The following is a 19599-nucleotide window of genomic DNA, read 5'->3' as shown; positions in this document are numbered from 1 at the left end:
ATGTGGGACTCGATCCCGGGACTCAAGGATCATGAACTGAGCCGAAGGCGGTCGCCCAACTGAGGCACCCAGGCACCCCAATATACAAATAATTTTTAAGGAACATTCCGTTTCTTTTTATAGCAGGGTGAATTTTACTCTATGTAAAACCCTCAATAAACTTGACTTAAAAAAACAGACAACTGGGACGCCTGGGTGGTTCAGCCGGTTAAGCGTCTGCCTTTGGCTCAGGTCGTGATCCCAGGGTCCTAGGATCGAGTCCCACATCGGGCTCTTCGCTCAGCGGGGAGCCTGCTTCTCTTTCTGCCTGTTGCTCCCCCTGCTTATGTTCCTCTCTCTCTGACAAATAAATAAAATCTTAAAAAAAATAGAGAACTAAAAAATATGTATAGGGAACTAAAAATGCTGAGGGTTACCTTATAAAACATACAAAGGATCAGAGCAGAAATAGACAAAGAGAAAGATCCCAGGCCAACAGAACACTGACTTCATTCATTCATCATTCAACAAATTATTTCTTAGTATCTTATATGTGTCAGGCACTGTTCTAGGCACTAGGGATACTGCAACAAATAAGACAAGCAAGGTCCTGGGACGCCTGGGTGGCTCAGTCGGTTAAGCGTCTGCCTTCAGCTCAGGTCATGATCCCAGGGTCCTGGGATCGAGTTCTGCATCGGGCTCCCTACTCGGCGGGGAGTCTGCTTCTCCCTCTGCCTGCCGCTCCCCCTGCTTGTGCTCTCTCTGACAAATAAATATTTAAAAAAAAAAAAAAAAAGACAAGCAAGGTCCTAGTTCTCATGGAGGGGAAAGGCAATAAACAAAGAAAAAACTCACTCTGGAGAAGAATATTTAATGTTGTGGAGATATGTTCATATCTTATCAAACTAGAAATGGTATGTATAGGAAGCAAATTACTATAAAATAAATATTATATATGTATTATTTTATTATTAATATATATTTCGAGATCTATTATATAACATAGAATATTGTATATAAACACACACACATACATATACCTAAGACTAAGCAGATATTTACTACAATTAATGTTTACTTCTGGGTAGTGAAATTATGAGTTGCTTATTTATTTCTTGTGGTTTTTCTATACTTTCCAAATTCTCAATAAGTATGCATTACTTATACCATCAGAAAACAATACTAACAGACACATGTACATGTGTCTATTGGTAGGTACACAGATGTCTAGAAGGATGTATACCAAACATTACTAACTCTTGGTAACAGAATATGGGGTGATTTTGACTTTTTCACTGCACTTTTCTGTATTATGTAAATTTTACATAATATGTAAAATGACTTGTTTTTCAAAAATAATAAAGCTACTTTTTAAAAATAAAGAGCATGAGTTTTGGAGTAGAAGATATGGTATCTTATTTTAATCAGATTTTAGTAACAAGAAGTAGAAAAATCTACCATTCAGATACTTTAGAGCTTCAAGATCTGTTTACTTTTGATTTTGTAGAAAAACATTTCCTTTACCTTTTAACAAATTAATCTCCCTGGTAATGTAAATCTTCTAATTCAATAGGAAAAGACCATGTACTCATAACTCCAAGAAAGAGTTGGTAAGCATTTATGGGGATGATATCTCACGGTATCCCTATCTATAAGCTTTGAACAGCAGCTTTAGAGAATTATCAATAATTATTTCCAGGGTCACCTGGGTGGCTCAGTTGGTTAAGCATCTGCCTTAGGCTCAGGTCATGATCCCAGCCCTTCATCTCATCGGGCTCCCTGCTCAGCAGGGAGTCTGCTTCTCCCTTTTCCTCTGCCCTTCCCCCCAGCTTGTTCTCTTCCTCTCACTCAAATAAATAAATTTTTTTTTTAAACATTTTATTTATTTATTTGACAGAGAGAGAGACAGCGAGAGAGGGAACACAAGCAGGGGGAGTGGGAGAGGGAGAAGCAGACTCCCTGCAGAGCAGGGAGCCCGATGCGGGGCTCGATCCCAGGACCCTGGGATCATGACCTGAGCCGAAGGCAGACACTTAACGACTGAGCCACCCAGGCGCCCCTAAATAAAATCTTTTTTTAAAAAATAATTATATCTAAAGCAGACCCAAGAGTTCAAGAAAGCAGAAATGTTCCCTCTGAGGGCCAGATTCTCATCCCAGATAAATTTCAGTATGTTGAAGAGATACTTTTATTCCTGATCTGAGGATTCTTACAACTTGTGGAGATTTCTGCCGAAAATGAAGACATTAAGTAGGAATTCACTGCTGTCTATGTCCGAACCAAACTAAAACTTTTTTTTTTTTTTTTTTGTAAAGAATTGTCTTACCTTTTTTCCACCTCTAAAAGAAAATTTTCACTGTTGCCCAACTGACTAAAATGCAGCTTGGCAGCTTTTCTCTCACTTTCTCGCACAGCTCGGTCATCTGGAGGCAAAAACCGTGGTCTGAGCATGTTTCTTTTTTGGAGTATACAGTAGTGGGTCAGAAAACCATATTCACAGAGTAAAAACTAAAGATCAGTCTCATATTCTTTTGTTAGAGACAGGTCACAAACTAATGCTATTATGTTGTCACTGGAGCAAGTAGTAACTCAGGGAGACTACAGGGATACCATAGCAACAACTGCCACAGAGGTGTAACTACCCCTGCAGGAAAGTAGAGTTTAGGCAGCAAACAATCCAAATGGCCTAGTATTCTGCTGAAAGTTACACTGTTTCTGAAAGAAATTAGTTTCCCCACAATAACTTTCCCAGGGGCAAATCCACGTTTGCATCAACAAGAAATGTATACTCAACAATAAAATTATAAAGAAATACAGACTAGCTCATTTGAAGGAATATTGATTGTTCCTTGCCAACTAAGCCCCAAAGGTGGTTGTATTCATTTTCTATTGCTAATATAGTTGCAAATTTGGGGCACCTGGAAAAATAAATCTCAACCTGGAAACTCTTTGTTGGGGAGGAAGTGGTGGTGAAACCATCAACTGAAGAAAACTAAAGCTGGAAGTAACTGATAAAATCATAGATTGTCATTCAATAAAAAAAGGACTCGTCATACATCCTGCCAACACAAAAGAATTACATAAATATTGACTAATAAACAAATATATCCTGCCAGTGCACACTGTGGGCCAACACCCAAAGGTTAGGAGGCAGCTCGTTTAATGTAAATTCTAGGGCAAGGAACAGGGGAGGAGGGTCTCACCCAGTTTCTCCAGAGTTTGTAGCGTGTACACAGCAAAGAGCCTATAATCTGTATCTTTCCTGACAACAGGATTGAGTCTCAAATCTAGTTCTTTGAGGAAGGGTAAAGGCTGTAGGCGGGACACCTCCACTAATGAAGGAATGTTGTTATAATATAAATTCAGGTCTTGGAGTGAACATAAGTACTGGATGCCCTGCAAGGAAAAGACCACATTATGAAACTGCACATAGGTAAGGACTAGGAATCTCACAGATAAAGGTGGAAATGTATCTATTACTTCCATCCTTAAACATGTTACCTGAGTCACCCATGAGAAAGGCAGGGTTGAAACTCTTATTTAGATGCTTGAGAATAAGAACAATGCAGCCGATAGGCACTGGATGTCCTATATATTAAATAATCCATAGATATCATACATTTCCTCCTTACAGACATGGAAATATCTGCAGTCTATTCTCTACTTCTGTTGCTCCCCGATTACTCTCCCTTCCAGTGGCTAGGCCACGTCACTTTTGCCCTTCTCTCACCCTTGCCACATCCACTCTCCTGACCCTAGATACACCTCAATTTTCAAGAAGAAAGGAGGTAGGCAAAAGAGATAGTTCTGAGGAAGAAGGGTATAATTTAAAAAAATTAGGTGTGTGTATGTTTTGTGTTCTTTTATCTCAGTGCCTCACATTTAGGATAAATTGAGTATATGGGAAAACGAAACAACACTATATCTTAAGTCTTCCCTCTTGGAACAGTCTGGAACCATTCTTGTCCTTGTTTCTCCTTTCAGAATTACCCCACCCCTCTGTTTCTGTGGGATACTGGAGAGGAAAAGCCACAGTATGCCTCCTTTGCTGAAATCTACTATTGAAAATAATTGTTTAATTTTCATTTATTTGTCTAGTTAGCTGCTTTTGTCCAACATTAAATTTCAGGACAATAATTCAAAACATGTACATATATGTACAATCATATCCTTTTCGTAGTAAAAATGCTTACCATAGAAGGAACTTTGTCATTGAGGGTAATTTCAGTAAAATTATTTTCCATCATGTATTTATAAAATAATGTTTTTTTTATTCTTGTCATTCAAAATTACCATTCTCTTGTTGCAGAAAATTTAGAAAACTCAGAGATTATACACAAAGCATTTCTGAATAGAGAACTCTGTTTACACTTTGATTCATTTCTTTCTGGCTTTTTTCAATTCCATTAACTTCTACATTGTAAAAGGGTCAGCAGTTAGGAATAGTTTTCAGTGACTTTGGCCCCACTCTCAGGGCAGTACACCATCAGGACTCTCTTTAAATGTGTCTAATGGCCCAGCTCAAGTAATCTTTTAATGTCTCTCAGTGTAAAAGTCAACAAAATGACTTCTATCTTCCTCTCACTTTTCCCACTTGGCATGAATTCACGTATTCCCCAAAGTTATACTAGAAATAATCACAAAACATTTATCCCCTGAGAAAATTAAGTAAAATGATTCAGAACTACTAGAGATGAACATATGCAGATAAATCATAGATGCAAAAAAATGGAGAAAACGTTTACTAAGTGCTTCCTACATATGCCAGTGTACACATGCTAATCTTCACAATAGTTTTTTGCCCAATTTACAGAAGTAGAAAGAAAGCAAGTATATAAACAAATTATGGCAATGTCCACTCAATTTTTTTAACTTGAAAATTAACAAGCAAACATACATACATGTGAAAAGAGGAGACCTAAGCAACTGTAAACTAATGCTTGCTGAAACTGATGGGTCAAATATTAATGGCTGTTACCAAATAGTCTAATGACCTAGTTTAACTTGCAGCTTCTGCTTTTAGAGTCCTAGCTGGAAATCTTGCTTGAACTTCTCTTTCAGGGTCCTTTGTTTTAGACTTGGGTCTGGCTTGTCTTGTTGAACAAGTATTCCCTTAAAAGCACAAAACTGGCAGCATAATCCAGGAGATCATTAACTAATCCTGAATAGCATTTGTGAGTCTTTGACCTTGAGTCTTGCAAAGAAGGGCTTAATCAAGACGGGCACATAAGGGTAAAATGGGAACACGTGGAGGAAATACCGTTTGGGGGTCTACCACAAAGAAAACAAAACTTCCACCTCTGTGTGTACACACTTATGTTTGTAGAGCTCTTTGTGTATTTGCTAATCCTCACACTGCTCAAGCCTGCTCCTGCCCACCTTCCTGTCTTGCCCTCTGCTCTACCATACCCTGATCTAGATATTTTTCTTTGTTTTCAAGGCCACCATTTCCTCCTCCTCCTTGAAAAAACCCACAGAAATAATCTAAACCAGTGTTTCTGTACTATGTACCAACATCATCAGAATCCCCGGGTATATCCTGAGCCCACTCAGACCGACTAACTCAGAATCTCTCTCAGAGTAGCAACTAAGAATATGTACTTTCACAAGTGCTCCTTGTAATTTTTTACACACATAACTTTGTCCTATCGCCTTAGATCGTTTAATATAATTTTCCCTGAGTACAAAACAAATTTCCCCAACATTTTATATCAGAAAATTTCAAACACAGAATAAAGCTGAATGAGTTTTAAAGCGAATAATAAAATTTAATTTGGAAATACTTAAAAGGAAGATCCTATATTCCCCAGGCTGACATTATCTCTCTCTTATTTCTTCCCATTAAAACAACTACTACTACTACTACTACTACTACTACTACTACTACTACTACTACTACTACTACCACCACCACCACCACCACCACAATAAATTGGGCTGAACTGACTAGTCATAGAATATAGAACTTACCTTCAGGCTCGTGATCAAATTTCTTGATAAATCTAAGGATCGGAGGTTTTTAAAATTTCTGAAGGCATCACCAATGGAATGAATTTTTCCAGCATAAGATCCCTGCAATGAAAGAGACTCCACCAATTCTGAAAAGAGATCACCAGTAGATAGATTATGAACTCTGCTTAAAAACAGAGTCAGTGAAAATAGGTCTTCCTTCCTCCCATAATCCATTTGTGAAAGGCCCTACATCAAGGTTCATAAAATCAGATTTTCCTTTTAAAAGCAGTGATATCACCTAATACAGTGAAGCCAAACCTTGGTTTTATAGCACCCTTGTGTTTCTCTATTCACCCTGAAGGATGTAATAAAAGTCTCCAAAAGTTCTCAAAACAAATTTAAAAAGAAATGTAGCAATCCGGGGCACCTGGGTGGCTCAGTCATTAAACGTCTGCCTTCGGCTCAGGTCGTGATCCCAGAGTCCTGGGATCGAGCCCCGCATCGGGCTCCCTGCTCAGCCAGGACCCTGCTTCTCCCTCTCCCACTCCCCCTGCTTGTGTTTACTCTCTAGCTGTCTTTCTCTGTCAAATAAATAAAATCTTAAAAAAAAAAAAAAAAATGTAGCAATCCCACTGCTAGGATTTAGCCCTATAGATTATAAAAAAAAAAAAAAAATTGCCAGGATATATAATAAATACACGTGGGTATGAATTGCAGAAAGGTTTTAGGATAGTTTAAAAAAAGAGAAAGAAAAAAAGAAAAAGAAAATGATCACAGGGTCTATCAGCAGAAGAGTAGAACTTGATGTCCTAAATAACAGTAGATGGATACAATGGACAAAGTACTAGATCTGTGGCTTTCTACAAGTCACTTACTCTCTCTGTACTTCAGATTCCTTATCTGTAAAATGGGGATAATAACAGTATTTAACTCATAAGATGTTGTAATGATTAAATGAATATATATACAAAACTTAGAACAGTACTTATAATTACTATATATGTGTTAATTATTGTTATGCAGTTATTAAAAAGAATGAGGTAGACACTTGTAGATGATCATATGGAAAGATCTCCATGACAGTAAGTGAGGGAAAAGTACATTTGTGTGTAACTATGTTTTAAAGTATATACATATATATTTATATAATATACTCATATATATGGAAGAAAGTCAATTAGACTTCTAACAGCACTAAAAAGAGGAGAATCTCAAAATTGTCAATAGGAACTCACTGGCAAGTGTGGTGGGCTAAATACAATAGCGATCAAAACTGGAAGGAGGTTCTGCAAGATCCAATTTGCAGGTGAGTGCCAGGGAACTGCAATGAAATAAGGTTTAAGGTGCTAGAGCAGTCTGGACCCTATAAACTCCAAAAAGTAATAAACTGAAGATAGCTTTCAAGATAAGACCCACATCAGGGAGAAATTACTGGGAGGAGAATCCACATTGAATGGGACAGAAACAACAGGTTCAAAAAAAAGAGAAGGTCCAGATACAAGTGGGGAGAGAAGCAAAGATGGCAGATACCAGGAAGCCTAAAGCTTTTTTTTTTTTTTTCCACTTTGTGAACAGAAGAGGGAGCTCCAAAACCCTGAAACTAGAAAAGCTATTCTGGCCCACCCTTATCGTGTAACAGTACAGGAAAACTTACTGCACTTAAAGAGCCACAGGAAAGGATTACAGTCCAATTTTATATGACGTTAATAAAAGAAAAAAGAGAGTATTACCCCTAAAGAATGAAAGCACTCCAGAAAGATATATCACAAATGAAAATTGTAACTTAATATTTCGAAACAAGCTAAAAGATACAAAAACAAAATGTAACAGTTCTCAAAGTGTGGTTCCTAGACCCCTGAAGGACCCTGAGACATGTACAGGGGTCCACAAAATCAAAACTATTTTTAAAAAATTACTTTCATAATAATATTAAAATACTGGGCGCCTGGGTGGCTCAGTTGGTTAAGCTACTGCCTTTGGCTCAGGTCATGATCCTGGAGTCCTAGGATGGAGTCCTGCATCAGGCTCCCTGCTCAGCAGCGAGTCTGCTTCTCCCTCTGACCCTCCCCCCTCTCATGCTCTCTCTCTCTCTCTTTCTCTCTCTCAAATAAATAAATAAAATCTTTTTTAAAAGATTTATTTATTTGACAGAGAGAGAGACAGTGAGAGAGGGAACACAAGCAGGAGGAGTGGGAGAGGGAGAAGCAGGTTTCCCACAGAGCAGGGAGCCCAGTGTGGGGCTCGATCGCAGGACCCTGGGATCACGACCTGAGCCGAAGACAGATGCTTAACGACTGAGCCACCCGGGCGCCCAATAAATAAAATCTTTAAAAATATATTAGCTTTTCCACTGTTGCAACTATGGTGTAAAAGCAAAACTACCGGGGCCTTAGGATGACTCAAGGAACACTCACAGTCATAGTGTTCTTTTTTTAAAGATTTTATTCATTTAACAGAGAGACACAGCGAGAGAGGGAACACAAGCAGGGGGAGTGGGAGAGGGAGAAGCAGGATCCCCACTGAGCAGAGAGCCCGATGTGGGGCTCGATCCCAGGACCCTGAGATCATGACCTGAGCCAAAGGCAGACGCTTAATGACTGAGCTACCCAGGCACCCAGTCATAGTATTCTTTACCATCACATACCTGCAATTTTTAAAAATAGCCAGTTTCACTTAAGAATGTCCTTTAAAAAGCAGTAAAAATGGTTAATTTTATTAATTTTGAACTTTGAGCACATGTTTGTTTTATTTGTGTGACTAAATGAGAAATATTCATGAAGTACTTCTGCTGCATAATGAAGTATGGTGGATGCCCTGAGGGAAAACATCTGTATAAAATTTTTTTGAAGATTTATTTATTTTAGAGAGAGAAAATGCATGCAGAGGGGAGGGGCAGAGGGAGAGAGAGAGAGAGAAAGAGACCAAGAATCTCAAGCTGCGATTGAGCATGGAGTTGAGCACAGAGCCAATGGGGCTCTATCTCACAACCTGAGATCATGACCTGAGCTGAAGGCAGACACTTAACTGACTGAGCCACCCAGGCGCCCCGAGATTGATGACATTAACAAATGAAAATTTTATATGTTACAGAATGACATTTGTCAGCATTTGAAAGACATACATAACTCAGTGAATTAGTATCTCTCAAATGACCGATGCACAAAATCATGCATGGGTAAAAGATCCATTTAAATGCAAGATGTACCAATGGATTTCAAATGCAACAGAGTACAAAAAGCACGCTGATATAGTTTCAGATTCCACACACAACTTTTAAGAAACTACCATTTGTCCAGTTTTCGTGTCATATCAAAGAAGAATATCCACAATTCTCTGCAAGGCTATTAAAATACTTCCCTCTTTTTGAACCTCTTATCTGTGTGAGGCATCATTTTTATTTTTATTTTTAAAGATTTTATTTATTTATTTGAGAGAGAGAGAATGAGAGAGAGAAAAAACACATGACAGGGGGAAGGGTCAGAGGGAGAAGCAGACTCCCCGCTGAGCTGGAAGCCCAATGCGGGACTCTGTCCCTGGACTCCAGGATCATGACCTGAGCCAAAGGCAGTAGCTTAACCAACTGAGCCACCCAGGCGCCCCGTTTTTAAAAAATATATTTCAACCAGGGGTGCCTGGGTGGCTCAGTTGGTTAAGCGTCTGCCTTCGGCTCAGGTCGTGATCCCAGGGTCCTGGGATCGAGCCCTGCATCGGGGTCCCTGATCAGTGGAGAACCAGCTTGTTCCTCTCCCTCTGCTGCTCCCCACTCATCGGGTTCTCTGACAAATAAGTAAAATCTTTAATATATATATTAATATATAATAAATATATATAAAAAATACATATTTTTCAACCAATACAACATTTTTGAGATTTAATACAGAAGCAGATATGAGACTCTAGAGGTCTCCAATTAAGACATTAAAGATATTTTTAAGAATATAAGACAATGTCACTCCTATATTTCTTAAATATTCTGAAACCAAAAAGTTTGAAAATTGCTGAAAAATGTAAATTAGTATTAGAAAAATTCAGAAAAATTATCAGAAAGAAAAGGAAGATTTGAAAATAAAGACAGAACTCAAATGAAAAAAAAAGGTCATTTCAAAAATGAAGATCAGGGGCACCTATGTGGCTCTAGGGGTGCCTGGGACAGCTTGGCAGTGTCTTATAAAACTAGACACAGCTTACCAGATGATCTAGCAATCATGTGCCTTGATACTTGCCCAAGTGAGTTGAAAGTTTATGTCAACACAGAAACCTCTGTATTTATAGCACCTATACCTGTACATAGAGGCTTATATGAATGTTTATAGCAGTTTTACTTATAACCGCCAAAACTTAGAAGCAACCAAGATGCTCTTCAATAAGTAAATGGATGGATAAACTATGGTACCTCCACACAGTGGAATATTATTCGGCAATAAAAAGAAATGAGCTATCAATTGAGCTATGGAAAGACATGGAGGAACCTTAAATACATATGGCTAAGTGAAATAAGCCAGTCTGAAAAGGTTATACTTATATGGTTCCAACTATAAGACATTGTGAAAAAGGCAACAGTAAACAGATAACTGATGTACAGCATGGCCACTATTTAATAATACTGTATTGCATATTTGAAAGTTACTAAGTAGATCTTAAATGTTCTCATCACAAGAAAATACATTTCTTTGTAAATATGTAATGTGACAAATGTTAACTAGATTTATTGTATGTATACATGCCATGATGTATAAAAATATCAAATCATTATGTTGTATATCTGAAACGAATATAATGTTGTATGTCATTTATATTTCAATTAAAAGATTTTTTAAAAAGGTTAGTGGATGGGGGTACCTGGGTGGCTCAGTCGGTTAAACATCCACCTCTTGATTTTGGCTCAGGTCGAGATCTCAGGGTCCTGTGATTCAGCCTTGCAGCCCTGTGTTGGACTCTGCTCAGCCGGGAGCCTGCTGGTGGGTGGTGGGGGGGGGGATTCTTCCTCTCCCTCCGCCCCTCCCCCCTTGCCCCCTTGCATGCGTTCATGCTCTCTTTCTCAAATAAATAAATCTTAAAAAAAAAAAAGTTACTGGTTGCCAGAGATTAAATATTAAATGATTACAACTGTATGACATTCTGTAGAAAGTAGTAGTAAAAAGATGAGTAGTTGTTAGGGGTTAAGTAGAAAGGGAAGGATGAACTGATGGAGCACAGAGGATATTTAGGGCAGTGAAACTATTCTGTTTGATACTGTAATGGTATACACATGACACTATATATTTGTCAAAATCCACAGAATCAAACAACACAAAGAGTGAATCTTAATGTAAACAACAGACTTCAGTTAATAATAATATATTGGTATTGGTTCATCGATCATAACAAATGTACCACACAAATACAAGATATTAATAATAGGGGAGATGTGGGGGAAGTATGAGGGGGGAAGAGGGAGCTTTTATAGAACTCTCTGTACTCTCTGCTCAGCTTTTCTATAAACCTAAAAATGCTTTAAAAAATAAATTCTATTAATTAAAAAAAAGGAATGAAGTACCCATACATGATAAAATATGGATGAACCTTAAAAATACCATGCTAAGTGAAAGGAGCCAGATATAAAAGGCCATATATTGTATGATTCTATTTATATGGAATATCCAGAGCAGGCAAATCCATAGAGACAGAAAGCAAATTAGTGGTTGCCAGGGGCTCGGGAAAGCTGGAAATGAAAAGTGACTGCCTAATGGGTACAGGGTTTCCTTTGGGGCTGATAAAAATGTTCTGGAACTACTATTGGTAATGGTTGCGCAATGAACTAAGTGGCACTAGATTATATACATTAAATTTTATAGTATGTGAATTATATCTCAAAAAATTTTTTTCCTGACTTTGAGGGCAGCATATTGGTAGTCCTATAGTATGAAATGGTCTGGTACCCTAAGAATCTGTTACCATGGGACAAAAGCTAAGGTCAATTATAATTTCTATCAGTGCCCTGAAGCATTTCTCATGCCTTTCCCCGCTGTTTTGAAGGGCAGACATTTTAATATTTTTAAAGGAACCAGAATTATCATTCAAATGATAAACTGCCACAGTGACAGATATTCTTTTATGATTCATATGAAGTGCAAGGTCTTAAGAGATTATGCATTCAGTCTCAATGTTTATAAAGAGAGTGAAGACAAACAGATCAGAGATCTAATCAAACATTGCACATCAAAGATGTCAAGAACAACAGAATAGGGGCGCCTGGGTGGCTCAGTTGGTTAAGCGTCTGCCTTCGGCTCAGGTCATGATCCCAGGGTCCTGGGATCGAGTCCCATATCGGGCTCCCCGCTCAGCAGGGAGCCTTCTTCTCCCTCTCCTCCCTGCTTGTGCTCTCTCTTGCTATCTCTCTCTCTCAAATAAATAAGTAAAATCTTTAAAAAACAAAACAGAATAATCTTCCTATTTTAATATATAAGCTACATAACCCTAATAGGTCAAAACACGTTTTGCTCATGAAAATAACAAATCAAGTAAATAATCTCTGTATGGAAACCCATTTATAGCTCACTTGGAAACTGAATTCATAATCTTTAATAAAGCTTATTTATAGGGATGATGAAAGAGTTTCAAATAAGTAAAACTGAAAAAAAGCCTCAAGAGTCAGCCTGAAAGATTTCCCACTAGCCAAAGTAGGGACAAGTTCAACAGCAATTATGATAATAACTGCAATAGATTAGAACACACCAAAAACACTTAAATCCATGAATTTATAATGACACTAAGAAAACAAAACAACTCTCTTGGGCGCCTGGGTGGCTCAGTTGGTTAAGCAACTGCCTTTGGCTCAGGTCATGATCCTGGAGTCCCTGGATCGAGTCCCGCATCGGGCTCCCTGCTTAGCAGGGAGTCTGCTTCTCCCTCTGACCCTCCCCCCTCTCATGTGCTTGCTCTCTCTCATTCTCTCTCTCTCAAATAAATAAATAAATAAATAATCTTTAAAAAAACAAAACAAAACAAAACAACTTTCTTATTGGTTACCTTTAGAGGATGCGAAGAAAACAACTCATTTTTCCAAAAACTGATAAATAAGCTGAAAAAAAAGTATTTATCCTGTCTTTGCTGTACAAACTGTGCCTCAACATAACCAAGGAGTTGATAGGAAATGTCTTTTTATATAAGTCTTACAACTAATAAAAATGAAAGATAGAAAATTATCATTTTGCAATCCCTAACGAATTAGTGGACTTTACATAGTCATGTTTAATAGCTGATGTCACAAAAAGAACACCAGATAATTATACACTTCATGACAGTATACTCTCACCTAATGAAGTAGTCTTGCACAAAAACAAACAAACCTGAATCAAATCAAGCTTCCCTTAACTAGCAATTCATAGGAACAAGAACTGGGGAAAATGTTAAACATCTTAGGAATTTAATGAGCAAAATCCAGATTGTAAGAAACTATTCAGGATAAATGGCCTAGTTTCTTTAAGAACAATAGAAAATGCAAGGAAAAAAAGAAGGGGAAACCTATGGATCAAACAATATTTAAGACAAGTATCAACTGTATAATGCTAAGTGAAGTAAGTCAACGAAAGACAAATACCTATGATTTCACTAATATGTGAAATTTAAGAAACAAAACAAATGAGCAGAGGAAAAAAAAAAAAAAGACAGACAAGCCAAGAAACACTCTTTAACTATTGAGAACTGATGGTTGCCAGAGGGATGAAACAGGTGATGGGGATTAAGGAGTGCAATTGTCGTGATGAGCACGGGTGAGGCATGAAATTGTTGAATCCCCATATTGTACACCTGAAATGAATGAAACACTGTATGTTAACTATACTGGAATTAAATTTCTTTTTAAAGGACAAATATCAACCAATTACAGTAGACCTTACATAGATCCTGAATCAGAAAAATTTTATAGGACAGTTGGCGAAATGAGAAAACTGGCTGCATATTTGATGATATCAAGAAATTACTATTAAATATTTTTAGGTTTATAAGTGATTATCATTTTTAAAAGAGTTCGCTTTTGAAGATATATACATTAAAATATATATGGGTTAAATCATATGACAGGGATATGCTTCAAAATAAACAGTGCAGGGGGTTAGGCGTGGGTAGAAGTTAGGTGAGGTATAGATGAAAGAAGACTGGCCATGAATTGACAATACCAGCTGAGGTAGGGTGATGGGAGTTCATTATTCTGTTGTCTCTACTCTTGTATATATTTATATACTGCCATTAATAAAAAAAATTATAAAATAAGTGATATATGTAGAGAATATTTCTGGAAAGTTATCTAAGATATTGGTAATAGTGATTGTCTTTAGGAGAACTGGGTCAGGGCCAGGGAGGAGGGGTGGTCAAGACTCACTTTTCACTGTACAATAATTATATTACCCATATAATAAATAACTGAATTATTTTTAAAAGCCAAAGAAGTACATAATTATATATTTTCTCTCCTTACCAAATAATTATCATCAGCATACAAATATGTTCTAGTATATTGTGTCTTTAAAAAACTTGTTCTTGGGGTGCCTGGGTGGCTCAGTCAGTTAAGTGTCTGCCTTTGGCTCAGGTCATGCTCAATGGGGAGCCTGCTTCTCCCTCTCCCTCTAATCCTCCCCCGCTTGTGCTCTTTCTCTCTGTCAAATAAATAAATAAATAAATATAAATAAATAAATAAATAAATAAATAAATAAATCTTAAACCCACTAAAAACTTGTTCTTGATCCCACATTATATCCCCCAACTAATATTCCACTTCTGTGTTCTCTTTTATGGTCACATTTCTCAGGAAAGGTCTTACCCTCACTAGCTCTTCTCCCTCACATATTATTCCCTTTTCATCCCAACCCAGCCTGGCTTCCCTCCATTCTCTCAAAATTCCCCTAGTTAAAGTGACCAATGAGTTCCATGTTGCCAAATCTAATAGACATTTCTCTGCTTGCTTAGCCTGTCAATAGCACAGGGGCGCCTGGGTGGCTCAGCTGGTTAAGTGACTGCCTTCAGCTCAGGTCATGATCCTGGAGTCCCAGGATCGAGCCCCGCATCGGGCTCCCTGCTCAGCGGGGAGTCTGCTTCTCCCTCGGACCCTCCCCACTCTCGTGTGCTCTCTCTCTCTCTTTCTCTCTCTCAAATAAAAAAAAAAATAGCATTTGGCACAGCTGACCATTACTTCCTTCATATACTACCCTTTCTTAAATTCCAAGACACCAGGTTCTTCTGTCTCTATTCAACATCTAAACATTGAAATATCCCAAGATGAGTCTTAAACCTTCTATTCTCCATCCACATTCTCTAGTTAGGTGAGTTCACCCATTCTTATCACTTTAAGTATTACTGATTTGCTAATGCCTCCCAAAATTCACAACTCTAACCCTGACCTCTCTCCTCTGAGATCCAGACTTGTATATCCAATTGCCTACTAAAAATTTCACATTTGAATGTCTAGTAGGTATTTTAAACTTAACATGTTCAAAACAGCAGTCTTGATTCGCCTTCCCCAAGCCAATATTTCCCATAGTCTTTGTGCTCTCTCTAAATAAATAGCACCATCGTCCACCCAGCAATAACCTAAACCAAGTTTAAGTGTTATCTTTGAATCTTCCCTTTCCCCAACTCCCATATTCAATTTTTTTGGTAAGTCTTGTCCTATCTACCCACAAAATACACCTTGACTCTGTCCACTTCTTTTTATCTCCACTGTCATCCTCCTAGTCCAAGCCATTCATTATCTCTTATCTGGACTACTGTAACAGGCTTCTAATGGGTGAGAGTCATATTTTAAAAATAAGTATTAGATCAGGACACATCCCTGCTTAAAATGCTTTGATGAAAACTGACAAGCTGATTCTAAGATTCTAAAAGAGAATAAAGGGCTAAGAATAGCCTAGACAACTTTGAAGGAAAAAGAGGAAAGTGAAGAAGGGCACTGACTTTACCAGTTATCAAAACCTGTTAAGCCACAGTAGTTACAAAAGTGTGATACTGGTGTAGAAATAGACAAACAGAACAGTGGAACAGAACAGAGAGCCTACAAATTTACAAAGGAACTTGGAATATAGCAGAGATACTATAAATAGGTTCTGAGGAAACTGGAGATCAGTATAAAAAAATACAATTATACTAAATCACACATTGTATATAAAAATAAATTCCAGGTAGATTAGACTTAAGGTGAAGAGCAAAGCAGCAGAATTTTTAGGAAAAAAATGTTATTCAGCAGTGTAGGGAAAAACTTCAAAAATAAGACCAAAAAATCACAAATCATAAGGAAAAATAAACTTGACTCCCTTAAGATGAAAATTTTCTGCATGACAAAGGATAATTTAAACATTTATGGGAATTTTTTAGTACAGGGAAATATAACAAAAAAACAAACATACAAAACAGTCTATAACTGCACCACAAGATCATCTCTTTGGACATTAAAGAGAAAATAACACTTATTACATAGCCAGAAAATTCCAACAGTACAGAAAAGTACAGAATAAAAGCCTTTCTCCCCAAAGATGATCACTGTGATTTTTTACTTAATTTAATAATGCATATAACAGCACATTAAAGTATGTTTTATTGATAAGTAAAAAAAAAAAAAAGCAAATTGCCAAATAATAGATACGCTCTTATATATTAAAAAAAATACCTATGTGTATATGTTTGTATAAGTAATGGAAAAGGTATGGAAAGAGGGAGAGGGAAGAATATTCTTTTACTTTAGTTTTGCATTGTTTGAATTGTCAGAATGAGCACAATTTTGTTATTCAGACAACTGTAATAAAACAAGGAAACAAAAACAAGCAAAAAAAATCTGCCATGTGCCATTATAGCTGGAGAATGTAAGGAGTATATGCCCACCCCCAACCAAATAAAACTAAATCAACATTTTTTTAAAGGCAAAAAAAGTACAAAAGTGTGTCAAACCAATAAAGCTTTTCTTAGCTAACTTGTAAAACAGGAGAGCTCAAAGTAGTTTGAAAAAGAAAAAACAAACCTGAAATATCTGCAGTCTATTCATATACACACCACACCACTACCTTTGGTTGGGGGTGGAGAGATTTCCAGAGGAAGGAAAGATTAATAACCTCTTCATTCATGTAATGTTTGTTACTAGCATGCACTAGTTTTTAAAATTTTAAATAATAATTTTTAAACAAAATAAAACCAATTATTTCATATCCCACAAATAAATAGTACTAGAGGAAGCAAGAAAGGCAACTTTTTGTAAAGGTTAGAGCACAGGCTCCGAACTCAAGAGTCCTGGGTTAATAAACCCTGGCTGTGTCACTTTGGGCAGGAGACTAAACTTAATTTTAACCCATCTGTAAAATAGGCACAATAACAGCATCTGCTTTACAGGCCTGTTATGGGGATTAAATATTGCGGGGTGGGGGGTAAGCATTTAACACAGGGCCTGGCATTAAGGATAGAGTAAATTTAATAAGGGTAAAAGCTGAGTTAGGAATGCTGATAAAACTTTTCCAACATTTCTACTCCTTAGAAACTCAGAAAACAAGCTCTGTGAATCAGAGCCCAGGTCAAAGTTGGGGTCAGCAGTTGCTCAGCCAGTTCCCTCCAGCGCCTTGAGAGACCAGCTAGCTGCTCGCTATTGCTTTCACAATTGAGGCCCCTTTCTGAGCGTCTCTTAAAAGGAGGCCACACATCCGGACGGATCAAAGAAATGGCCAAGTTCTTGAGGCGGAGACTAAACGAAGAGAGGGGCTGATAAGGGAACATCCTTTCCCATTTTACCCCAAACAGGAAAAGCCCTCCTGGGTCTGAAATTTCAGAAAATGCCAAAACGAACGCCCTTCGTGCCTTCCTCAAGAGCACCGCCACCTCAAAGGCGCTTCTCAGCACGTCCCTTCTCCCGCCAATGCCCCTCTTGGGGCTCCGTTTCCTTCCACTAGCTCAGACTCTGTCCAGTTCTGTTTCCGGCCGCAGTGTCCCGTTAATCTACTTTCTCCTCCACTTCAGACTCCGTTCGTCTCCCTCAATTCCTCGCCCTCCTCCCCAGACTCTCAGGCTACTCCACGTCCTTCACCTTCACCTCCACCTCAGTGTGACTCTTCTGCCTCAGTAACCCCTTCTCCATCTCAGGGACCGCTCCTCCGCCGCCATTCCGCCGCGTCTACCTCAGGTTCCCCCACCTCTACCTTAGTTTTCTCCCTTCAGCCTCAGACCCCAAGCTCCCGGCCCAGGTCCTCCCGGCCTGGCCCTACCGGGCTGCTCCAGAGTCAGCGCCCCCAGGCGGCGGACGCCTTCCTCGTCCAGATCCCACTGCTCCGCCATCCCCGCCCGCCCCTCACCTGTCTCGGTCCACGAGACAGGCTGGCGCACGCCAGGCCCCGCCCCCGCCGCAGGCCCCGCCCCACCGCGCGTGCCGCCGATCTCCCCAGGCCGTTAGTGCTGTGATCACGCGCGCGCGCCCGCCCGCCCGCCCGCCTCAGGCGTCCCGACTATGGTATGGATCCCGCCCTGACGGGGGCGCCAAAAACACCAAAGCGGCGATTGGGGAGGTGATGTGGCCAAGGATTAGGGCTATGGGGTTAGGGACCTGGCTCTGGGACATGGGTGGGATATGGTCCCAGCTTTGAAGGGTTTGGGGACTGGCTCTGAGGGATTGGAAGAATGCGCCTGTTTTGAGGGATGAAGTGTTCTAGGTCTGAGGTTTTGGGGGGCTTCAGGTCTGAGAGGTGGAGTTGTGCCTCTTGACAAGGTGAAGCTCTTCTTGTCTCAGCATTTGGAGCTGTTGACTCTGAGACCAGGCAGTGGCCGGCGGATAAATGGGGTGGGGGAGGTGTCCAGATCCAAATGAGAGGGGTAGGGGGTGGGGATGGGGGCGGGGGCAGCTCTCTGAGGCATGATAGGGAGGGAGCCCCAGATCTGAATCGTTGGTGAACTTGGCTCTGAGGAGTTGAAGTCCTGTCTTTAGATCATGAGGTGGTTATAGCTCTAGAAATTTATTTGGAAGGTGCTCCTTTGGGAGGGAGGATCAGTGCGGAAAAGAGATACTCTTTGGAATGGGCTGGAGAAGATTATGCGAGGGCTACCCCATTTCCTGTAGGCAGTCTGGCAAGAAGCATTTTGCCCTTCAAGTACTACAGATCCCCAAGCTTGCCTCTGACCGAGGGCTCTCCCCAGGCTGGGATAGTTCTAACAAACCCTGTGCAGTCTTTGGAAAGAAAACTCTAGAAAGAACAGCCACATCCTTAACCCCTACCCTCACTCCAGCAGGCATCCCTTGAGAGCCCACCTGTGGATGGGACATGTATGTGTAAGAAGGAGGCAAACTCTTGAGCAAAGACACTCTTGTCAAAGCCTATCCTTAATAAGAAAAGAGGACTGAGAACAGAACTGTGGCTCACCTTCCAGGAGTGGGTCTTCTTTGGCAGCCAAAATCTGCATAGTAGGAGCACTTACACTGAGCTATCAACCAGCTAGTCACCTTCAAGAAGAACAGAGAGCAAAATCAAGAGTTCTTGCTTATTTATGCTTTCTGGTCTGGGTGGGGCCCTTATTTACCATCAGTTTGTCATGCTCAGCTGTAGCCATTTTTAAAGGGGCCGGGACTCAAAAGTCTAGAGTAGTTGGTTAGATTGGCTTTTCTTACTCAGCTTCTGTGAATCATACACCATTTAAAAATTTGTAATCTTTCTCATGGTGCCTTTAACTCTT

At 39.3% G+C, this 19599-nt stretch overlaps 1 protein-coding gene across 1 annotated transcript in view; it reads right to left on the bottom strand.

Moving 5' to 3' along the window:
* LRRC36 (leucine rich repeat containing 36) overlaps positions 1–18216 on the bottom strand; it is a 43953-nt gene extending 25737 nt beyond the window's left edge. Inside the window, exons 1-4 of the mRNA XM_032424533.1 lie at positions 18144–18216; positions 5950–6077; positions 3183–3375; positions 2306–2402 (exon numbers count right to left, since the gene is read on the bottom strand). Coding sequence (XP_032280424.1) covers positions 2306–2402; positions 3183–3375; positions 5950–6077; positions 18144–18213 — 488 coding nt within the window. The 5' untranslated portion in view covers positions 18214–18216. The remainder of the gene's footprint in view (positions 1–2305; positions 2403–3182; positions 3376–5949; positions 6078–18143) is intronic.
* Between the last annotated feature and the right edge of the window lie 1383 nt (positions 18217–19599).

The sequence above is a fragment of the Phoca vitulina genome, unplaced genomic scaffold, assembly GCF_004348235.1.
Source record: "Phoca vitulina isolate PV1807 unplaced genomic scaffold, GSC_HSeal_1.0 scaffold30, whole genome shotgun sequence".
NCBI lineage: Eukaryota > Metazoa > Chordata > Mammalia > Carnivora > Phocidae > Phoca > Phoca vitulina.
The sequence above is the reverse complement of the archived record's forward strand: the minus strand, read 5'-3'. Positions and strand labels throughout refer to the sequence as shown.